Raw genomic sequence first — 11,227 nt, 5'->3', positions numbered from 1 at the left:
ACAAAATTATTTGAAATTCTTAGAAAAATTATAGTTCTGAATAACAATTTTGATCAATTATTTTTATTTTTAATTCAAACAATAATTGTTGAAATTTCAAACATTTAAAAAAATGTCTCGAGAACAAATATTTGATTAGTGTTTTTTTACATAAATAATTATATTTATTAAACATCGTTCAAACATTTTTTTAGGTCGGGAATTTCGTTTTTGCGATATTTTATAATTCAACAATTTTCTATTTCAGAAATATTAGAAACTATTGGGAATTTTATTGATTCGAAATTTTTTTTATTTCGATAATTTTATTATTCTGAAATTTTACAATTAGGAATTTTGCAGTGTCATGAGTTTTATTTTTCGAGATATTTCATTCGTTCTATTTTTAAATTTCGGAAATTTTTTTACTGGGGATTATTTTATTCTGGAATCTTACATGGCTTGAAATTTTATTTTTCGGGATTTTTCAGTCGCCCCGAAAATTCAAAATTTGAAATTGTAAACATCCAAAATTAAATTCATTATTTAATTACTAAAGTATTAATTTTTCATATACATGTTTCGGTCTCTTTTTATTTTAAACAAACCAATTTTGAACTTTCTACAATCAGATAAATTAATTTTTGCAATAACATTTAAAGTTATTTTTATTCATTTAATTAAACAATTTTAGGATATAAGAGTGAAAATTCAAATTTACATAATAGGAATATAAAATAAGATAGCGAGGATTGTGAGTTTGGATTTTTTTGAGTTGAGTTAAAAATGTTGAATTTTTTTCAACATTTATAAGTAAGAAATGATGCATTCAATTTTTAATGTCTACTTCTAAAAGCTTCGGATTTTTTAAGCTTACATTAGAAATATTATTTCCTCATTTCTTATTATTTTAAATTTATTCTGGAGGTATTTTATTCCAAATTGTTTGATTAAAAATCGCCGGAAAAAGGAGTAAGGTTTTATATGCTTAACATGTTTTGTATTTTATAGTTCTGGTTTTGATAAAATAAACAAGGTCATAAATTATTCTTTAAGATCCCAAAGAAACTGTATTTTCAATTTTATTCTCTAGCATAGAAACACTAAAAGTCAATAAATTAAAAATGTTTTCGTTATAAAGACGGAAGCAGAACCGCAAATAGGAGAAATGATGACTATGAGCGTCAATCTTCTTGCTTTTGTAGCGATGTAAAAAAGAAACAATAAATTTTCATTTCGATGCTTTAAAGTAATCTAGCTCTCTATCATTTTAAATCTAAATAAAATTTTCTTTTACTCAGAAAATAAACAAAATTATAAACCGTTTAAGGTTTCAATAATTTTAAATTAATTAAAATCGTTTAATAATGAAAAAACATTTTAATTGGTAATTATGCTTCCCCAAATTCAATCATTTCAATTTTAAATGCAAAATTAAAACTTATTAAAGGGTAAAATTTAAAATCCAGTGTGCAACATAAATCGTCCGAACTCTGCAAATGTAAATATTCAAAATTAAAGAACTCATTCCAAATTTAATATGCCAATTTTGGATAGTTCTATTTTAAATGTTAACAAAACATTTTTGAAATTTTTAATTTAAAATCGTTTAACTTTTAAAACATCAATTTTATATGGTTCTTTTTTTAACATTTAGATGAAAATGGGGTTTGGGAAACTATTGTTTAATTTTTAATTGTCTGGAATAAATTCTCAAAGCACTAAAATTAAAAAAAAAATAAAATAAAACAATTTAAAACATTTAAATTAAAAAAAAAATTATATACCAGGCAGACTTTCAAGAATGATTAAATTCTAAAAAGCATAAAATGGCTAAAGTGAAAATTTTTAAAAATCCAAATGTAGAACATTTTTATAAATGAATATTATTCATTTACAAAGGATAAAATAATCAAATATTTTTATAGAAAGAAACAATTTTTGTTAACCTTTTAAGTATTGAAAAATTCTTGTTCAAATAGAAAATAACAATATTTATTAAAAATATATGCCTGGATGAAAGATTTTGTTTAAAGATTACCATAATATTAAAATAAAATGTAATTTTCTCAACATTCTAATTTTTAATTTAAAAAAAAAAATAATGAGAAGGAAACTTCGAGATAACCTACTGCTAAATTAAATTTAGAATTAAAGAATTTTATAATTCGGTAATTTTCTTTCAGGAATGTTCAATTCGGGATTTTTATATCTCGGCAATTTTATCATTTTGGAACTATTATTTGGGAATTTTAGAGTATAATGAATTTTATTTCAAGAGATTTTTCAGTCATAACATAATATAACTATTTAGAAATTCCCAAATACTCAAATTTAAAAAAAAAATTTAATTATAAAACATCCGAAACTGTAAAATTTCCGAATTAACAAAATTTAGAAGCTGAATATTAATATATATTATTTATTAAAAATAACCTAATGTGATATCTTAAACATAATTTTTAAAAATCTAACATTAGAAAAAAGATCATTGGTCAAAATGGAATGACTAAACAATCCCGAATAATAAAATTTCGAAACATCTCAAATCCGAAAATAACAAAAATAAACAAAACGTTTTATTTTATAATATCGGCAATTTTATTTCAGGAATTATCTATTATTAGAAGTTTCCAAATTCGGAATTTCATACGGTGGGAAATTGTCTACTTAAAATATTTTATTTCTCGAGAATTTTACAGTGTCGAGAATTATTTTTTTTATTAATTTTTCAGTCATCCTAGTTAAAATTGTTCTGATATTTTCAATATTAAAATATATCATAACATAATAACATGAAAAATTATCCGATGTAACATTTGTTTTCACCAGTTTAAATTAGAGTAAAAATAAATGAAACTAAAATCATTCAAGGTAGAAGTCATAAATAATTTTCGATAATTCTACGTTTATTTTATTGTTCATATTTTTTTCAAATAAATTTATTATGAAAATAAAAAATTATATTTATTCATTAACCTGTATTGAAGAAGGTATGAAATGTGGACTTAAAGCTTTAAATTGCAAAAAAGCGAACGCCATACTCAATAGAAAATTGCACTCAACTAGAATGGCAAACCAAAGGGCGTTCAAATTTATCACGCTGAATTATTCAAATATGCAAACCAAAGTACCCGGATTATTAGCAAGAAAAATGTTCTTCCGTCCCGGAAAATTATGACAATATACATTCATACCTCTTTTAAATGCAGTCAATAATTTTTCTAACCGGTATGAATTACGAATGTACAATTGAATTCCTTGTAACGTGAAATTTTAGAGGGGGGCCAATTCTGGATTTATTTCGCAGTTGGTTGTAATTTGAGATTTAAATTTGCGCTGAAAATAATGTACTCGTGAATTATTAGATTGACTATTTTCTGTCCTACCTAACTATTCATAAAAGATTGGCATTTTCATTTATTTGATTATTCTTTACTCTACTTTATATTTTACATGCGTTAAAATATTTATAGTAATAAAATATAAACTTCTATCATTAGGTAAAAGTAGATTAAAATTTTCTATGAACTGATTTTTAATCTTTTACTATCGGTTATTATATTTATTGTTCTTATTTTTATTTTATTTTTATTCTGAGAGGTTCTTACGAGGAATCGTTGGCCTTTCAATGTATAGTCACTAGATTATTTATGTTATCGAACTCGGCACCTTCTTCCGGAACTTGAACAAGAAGCATGAGAAATCTTTTGAAATGCATGGATATGAAAATAGAACAAAGAAACAACATTTTTCCGGGTCATGTCTACTACTGGAACGATACTTTTAAAAATTTCCACGCATAAAGGGGAAATCGGACTAAGCGCGCAAATTTTATGCATAGTTAATTTTAAAAAAGATAATAAAGTTATGAAAAAATACAGATACAGCTTAACGGAATGATGTTACAAATAAATTTTTTCTCCATAAACGCGATAATCTATAAGAAAAATTTTAATTCATGTTTGATCAAATCGACGCTAAATTCAAAGATGTCAGAAAAAGGCGTGGGGCTTAGCGCGCATCTTTAAATTTCTCAAAAAACAAATGTAATTTAAGAAAGACATTTCTCTCTCAAATTTGTGATTCGAGGGCTTGCGAGGCGGAGCGATAAAAGAGAGCTTTTTAAATTTGTTTTCGCCCTAAGGCGCATTTTTTGCACTCTTTTCGGCCCTAGGGCACAAACGGCGATTTTCTCCCGCCGCGCAAAATAGAAAAATACACATTTTTTATGGAGACAGACACACAATAATTTTCCACACTCTCGAAGCGCGAACAGGATCTGCGCGCTTAGCCTCCGCAGGAAATTGCGCGCTGAACCCCCAGCGTAATTGTTTTTTGTAATAAATTAATCATAAAAAATAGTTGATAAATAGATAAATAGAACTTTCTTATTACTATTTATTTACAACATCTTTTTTTTAATCTTAAAATATTTAAGAACACTATTTTTACTCTGTGGATCTTGAAAAAGCGTTTCTAGATTTTTAATTTGAGAGTTTCATTGTTTTCTTATTATATACATGAACTTTTACGTCTGAATTCAGTGGGTTAAGAACTATAAACAGAAATTTTTTGTCCTGATGATCAGTGGTAAAAAATTGTTATTTCTTCATCACCCTTCTTTGTGGATAGTTAAGGAAGAGGCCGGGTACATAAAAGAGGGAATTTTTTAGAAATAGACACAGAATTATATAGACAAAGACGTCACAAAATAGTGACTTTGATAAACGAGAGATACAGAAGGCAACGAAAAAGAGATTGGAAAAGAGAAACGGAAGATTATCAATACAGAGATTTAGAAAGAGTCTAATAATTTTGTGTAGATAGATACAGGGATGAGCAAAAATATAAAATAAAAGATGTGAAAATATGCAGCTTTACTTTTTACTCCCAAGGGAGTAAAAAGTGACGTAAGAGGCGAATAATGAAAATTGTCCATCTATTAGCTCGCATTTTGCGATAAACAGCCCACTCACCATAAAATGACTAAGAGAAAATTGTTTTCAGATAATATAATTTTACGGCAATTTATGAAAAGGTGCCATATATAATTGATAAAATTACCGTAAAGCGCCAAAAATTTCTGGAAATTTATCTTAAAGTACCATAAATTACCTGTAATATTAGCCTAAATTGCCAAAAAAATCGAGAAAGTTTCCGGAAATATATAACAATTTTTTAAAATTGACATTTGAATAATTTATGGTGAGATGCTATATTTACCTGTAAAAAAGACATAAATACCCAAATATTTCCATAAATTTAAGCAGTCATAGCTATTTTTAAATTTAGTTTTTATAATTTGTCTTAATTTACTACAAATTACCTGTAATATTCCATAAATTCCCCAAAAATTTCATAAATTTTCGAAAATGTATAAAAATGATTAAAATTTAATTTTAAGTAGTTTATCTTAAGTTACCAGAATTTACCAAAAACTTTAATTGATTTCCAGAAATGTATAAAAATGTTTCAAATTGAATTTTGGGTAATTTGTCTTAAGTTACAATAAATTACCAAAAATTACATAAATTTCCGGAAATTTATAAAAATGTTTATGATTGAATTTTGGGTAATTTATCGTAATTTACCATATTTACCTGCAAATTACCATAAATGAAAAAAAAATTTAATAAATTTCCGAAAATTTAGACATTTTTAAATAAAATTTTGAGTAATTTGTCTTAAGTAAACATAAATTACCTGTAATACACCATAAATTACCAAAAAATTTTCGGAAATTTATAAAAGTATTTCAAACAGAATTTTAGGAAATTCGTCTTAAGTTGCTATAAATTAACAAAAGTTTTTATAAACTACCAAAAGTTTTTATGAATTTACGGAAAATTATAAAAACGTTTTAAATTGAATTTAATAGATAATTTATATATGTTGTCATATTTTCCTTTAAATTGTCCATTCCTGACCAAAAATGTCCGTTAATTTTCACAAAAACTTAGACAATTTTTTAATCAATTTTAGGTAATTTATCTTAAGTCACCATAAATTACCAGAAATTTCGGGAAATTTACTGAAATGTTTAAAATTGAATTTTTGGTAATTTATAGTAAGGGTTCCTTCACAAAATACGTGATACGTGGGGAGAATCACAAATGATCAAATCATTTAAAAAGTCACTCATCTCCCCCTGGGTGCATAATTTACTATAAATTATTAAAAATTTATTTTTGAATTCAAAGAATTTTGAACATTAAAAGAAAAAATTTACATCAGTAGATGAAGGGATAGGCAGGGATAAAAATTAAAAGGATAAAAAATATACATCTAAAAATAATAATTCAAAATAGATAGAGAAAGATTCACAGAGCTATCTGAAGGGATAACCTGAAAAAGAAAAGAAGATATTAAAAGAGAAAGGATTATATTGACAGAGGGATAGGAAAACATTCAAGAAGATTCATTAAGGAATCGACTAGAAAAGGAAATGACACGAAAAGAAAAAGATTGAAAGAGGTAACAAAAAAATTATATTGACAAAATAATAGTAAAAGTTTGACATAGCTAGATTAGGCGGTAAACTTAAATAGAAAAGAAGGTCTAAAACAAGAAAGGCTTCCTTAAATTGGCAAAGAGATAGAAAAAGATTCAAATAGAAACGCTACTATTTGAAAATAGAAAAAAATTCAAATCACTAGCTGAAGATACAGGCTTAAGAAGTGAGAAAGGAATTAAAAAAGAAAGGCTTAGAACTTTATTAATAAATAAATATAAAAAATGTATAAAGACGCATGAAGGAATAGACCAGAATAAAAAAATGGTTGAATACGAGAAAAAAATAGTTATGAGAATAGATCAAAGAAAAGGCTAAAGAAGTAGAAAAAGATTAAAAGACGTAACCAAAAAATTATATTATTAAAATTATTGTAAAGGATTTACAGAGATAGAGAAGGGGATAGACTAAAAAAAAGAAGGGCTTAAAAAAGAAATTCTTAATATTATATTGACAAAGATACAAAAAAAATACTTACATATAAACTTGAAGGAATAGACTGGAAGATGAAAGAGGATATTAATTTTTGAAAAATATTTTAAGGTTTTTCAAAGAAGATTTACATTCATAGATGAAGCAATTGGCTTAAATAAAAATTGACGGATTAAAAAAGACCTCGAAGATTATGATAGAAAATAAATAGAAAAGTTTCACTTAGCCTACTAAAGGGATAGACTGGAATGGAAAATTAGGGATTGAAAAAGGCGAATCATTTGCTGATAAAGAGATAAAAAAAGATTAACACAGAAACATTATGGGTTAAAGTGGAGAAAAACGTAAAGTATTAAAAAAGATACTCAAAGATTTTCAGAAATATATCGATATGAATACGTGATGGAATAGGCTGGAATAAAAAATAAAGTATTGGAGATCTTAGAAATTATATAGACGAATACTTAGAAAAAGATTAAAATAGCTAGCTCAAGGGGTAGGCTGTAATAGAAAAGAAAATATTAAAAAATAACGACTTGGAATTATAATGAAAAAGAGATAAAAAAAGATTGAAATAGCTAGGTAAAGGGATATACTAGAATGGAAGAGAAGTGATTAAAAAAGGAAGGTTTAGAAATATATTAAAGACGGATACAAAATTCATAATTATGTATGCAGGAATAGACTGGAATAGACAAAAAGGTTAACAAAACAAAATGTATCGAGTAATAGGTTAAAATAAAAAAGACTATCTGGGAAATTATATTGAAAAATAGATAGAAAAAGTTTCACGTGGCTAGCTAAAGGAATAGATCGGAACAGAACAGATTTCAGAAGAACGGCTTAGAATGATACTTACAAGAAGATAGGGAAAAATTGGTATAGAAACGTGAAGGAATATAATCGAATAGAAAAAATGGATTTAGAAAAACTGAAGAGGATTGAAAAAGATTTTTAAGATTAAAAAAAAACGATTCAAATGAGTATATTTAGGGATAGGCCAGAATAAAAATAAAAATATTAGGGAAGATATATCTGGCAAATTTTATTGTAAAATAGATGAAAAAATGTTAAAGTATCTAGCTTAAGGGATAAACTGGAATAGAAAACAAGAAATTAAAAAGGAAGACTTAGAATTATATTTAAAAATGGATAAAAAATGCATAAAGATGCATGAAGGGATAGGCAGGAATAGAGAAAGAGGTTGAAAAAAAAGATAAAGATAAATAGATCAAGGAATAAGTTAAAGTAACATAGCCAGCTAGAGAGGCAGACTTAAATATAACAGAAGGTATTCAAAAAAAAGGGCTTACAATTATACTGACGAAAAGATAGAAAAATATTTGTCTAGAAACGTGAAGGGATAGAATGGAATAAAAAAATAGGGATTTAACAGGATTAAGAAATATTTTTAAGATTTTCAAAGAGATATAAATAAGTAAATTAAATTGTAGAAGTAATAAAACTCAAAATATGAGGAATGGTATATCTGGAAAATTATATTTAAAAATTGACGAATAAATATTAAATTATTATTCTGAAGGGATAGACTGGCATAGAACAGAGAAGAGTTCAAAATAACGACTTTGAATTATACTCACACTTATAGGTTAAGACAGGAATGAAACTAAAAATATTATGAAGAATATATTTGGAAAACTATATTGAAAAATAAGTTGAAATAGAATAATATATCTATCTCAAGGGATCGACCGGAATATAATAGAAGGGATATAAAAAGATGGGCATAGAATTATATTGAATAGAAAAGGAGGGATTAAAAAAGATCCAAATAAGTAAATGAAGGGATAGACGATAATAAAACTAAAAAGATCAAGAAAGATGTATATGGAAAATTATATTAAAAAATAGATGAAAAAAAAAGATTAAAATAGCTGGTTGAAGAGATAGACTAGAATAGTACAAAAAAGATTTAAAAAGAACGGTTAAAAATTATGCTGAAAAGAAAATGAAAAAAGAATAATATGGAAACGTAACGGGTTAAATGGAATAGAAAAAAAGGGATTTAAAAACAATTCTAAAGAGTAAAAAAGATGTTTAGGATTTAAAAAAAAGTAAATGAGTACATTAAGGTATAGAAGGAAATAAACTACAAAAATTAAGAAGGATATGTCTGAAAACTTATATTTAAACATAGATGAGAAAAGATAAGCATATGTGGTTTAAGAGATAGGTTGGAAAAAGAAATGATTTAGAAAGATTGAAAAATATTCAAATCAGTACATTAAGGGATAGACATGAATAGAACTAAGAAGATTAAGAAAGAGACAGCTGGAAAATTATATTCAAAAATATATAGAAAAAAAGTTAACGTAGGTGGCTAAAAGGATATATTGGAATATAATAGACGGTATTTAAAAAGAACGGCTTCGAATTATACTGAAAAAATAAATCGTTAGCATTTTCATAGAAAATGGATAAAGAAAATTATCATGCAAATGCGTAAAGGAAGACACTGTGATATGAAAAAAGAGGTATAAACAGATAAAAAAAGATTTACATGAAGAGATTAAGGAATAGACTGAAATAAGAAGGTGTTGATCGAAGAGATATCTGAAAAATTAGATATGAAAAAAATGATAGAAAAATATTTACTTATATATATATATTAAGGGATAGAACGAAATAGAAAAAGAGGGATTGAAAAAGAAAGGCTTCGAATTACATTGACAAGGAAATGGAAAAAATAACAATTGTTTCGCGTAATTTAAAGGAATCTGTATTATCGTCAAAGGTAGTTACTATCGATCAGTGTAGATATCATTCCTCAATCTGTGAAAAAGGAAAACAAAACTATCGATCAAGTTAAATCTTTGAATAAGAAAAAAATTTATATTTTATTATTATTTTTGATTTCTAATTTAACAGATTATGGAATAACATCTACACTTATCGACAGTAACTGCCTCTGAGGATAATGCAGATTCCTTTAAAATTATTATTATCATAAACGTAACACCTTGCTTTAGATATCGTGTTTTTCTGCGAAATGATTCTTCTTTTGATCTCTCTAATAGCTTAACTGGAAAATCGCCTGACCGGAAAACGAAAGTTCTGTGGTTCGATTCCGAGTTGAGCGAAGTGAGAAGATCTTTTTACAGAAAAATTTAATTCAAAAATTGATTAACATTAGTATATGAAGGCAAAGCCTGAAATACGAAGCAAATGAAGATGAAGGAAAAGAAAGGAATAAAAATAAAGAGATTCAAAAATATAGAATCAGACTTATATTGAAAAAGAGATTTAAAAAAGATTACCACAGTAGATGATATGATCAGACTCTCTTAGATCAGCATTATGTTTCTATATCTTGGAAATTCAAAACTACTTAAAATAATAGTTCTACGATCCTTGCAATTATAAAAGTGACGTTCAAAGCTTAAACTACTTTTAAATGTTTATCTAGGCCACCAAAATTAAAGAAGCTGTAACAAAGAGCTCGTTCAAGTTTCTCTCAGCCCAATCTGACACCAACCCACTTTATGCATCAAATCCAGTATAAAATGAAAAAAATAAATATAAAAGCTACCTTGAAACACTCCGAGCTAGATGTAGTGCCGATGAAGGAGCCAAAGAGTCTCTCCTGTCTCTTTCGCAGCGACATCTGTGATGGTACGACGTGAGTCTGGATCGGTAATGTGGAGGGATGGGGGTCAAAACAGATTGAGGCTCACTATCCAGCCTGCAATGCAGCTCTATGTCTGGTACCGATCTAGTGGCAGGATCTTCGTTACTAGCACTCTCTTCGGAGCCACCAAGCCCTGACGCTGATAGCTGAGGCGATGCTACAAGAAAGGTGGCTCTATCTTGTCTCGTGAGTACCGGTTTCCCCTGCGGTGTTGAAGGCACCACCACCGGTACCACGGGTGTCCTTGTTATGAGGGCGGCGGTTTCCTCGCTGCTCCCATACTCGTTTCCAGTTCCACCCTCTTGTGAACCATTCCCATCAGCGTTCATGGCTTCGCTTAGCGTGATAACCAGTTATGTCACATGACCATTTCCTGCAACAAAGATACCTTCATCGTCATTTCATTGGCATTGCCTACTATAGATGTATATAGATCTACTGTTATAGGTACTTCAATCATGTGCTACGTATACACGAACCCATCCATCCGAATCTACACAAAGGACGATTTACGCTTTTCAGTTTTCACTACCCCAGCACAAAATTCTCCCTATTTCACTCTGTTTGCCTGCTTTTCAAAGTGTTCATGACATTTCAACTGGACCAGTTTTTGTTTGAAGTTTTTTGGATACACTGTTAGAGCGCAGAAAAAA

At 27.3% G+C, this 11,227-nt stretch overlaps 1 protein-coding gene across 1 annotated transcript in view; it reads right to left on the bottom strand.

Annotated features, from left to right (window-relative positions):
- The window catches only part of LOC117182985 (small conductance calcium-activated potassium channel protein-like), a 57,304-nt gene extending 46,401 nt beyond the window's left edge, over nt 1-10,903 (bottom strand). Inside the window, exon 1 of the mRNA XM_033376111.1 lies at nt 10,476-10,903. Within this exon, the coding sequence (XP_033232002.1) occupies nt 10,476-10,903 (428 nt within the window). The remainder of the gene's footprint in view (nt 1-10,475) is intronic.
- Nucleotides 10,904-11,227: the final 324 nt, after the last annotated feature.

This window comes from Belonocnema kinseyi, chromosome 2, assembly GCF_010883055.1.
Source record: "Belonocnema kinseyi isolate 2016_QV_RU_SX_M_011 chromosome 2, B_treatae_v1, whole genome shotgun sequence".
NCBI classification, from domain to species: domain Eukaryota; kingdom Metazoa; phylum Arthropoda; class Insecta; order Hymenoptera; family Cynipidae; genus Belonocnema; species Belonocnema kinseyi.
This window is presented reverse-complemented; position numbering and strand designations above follow the sequence as displayed.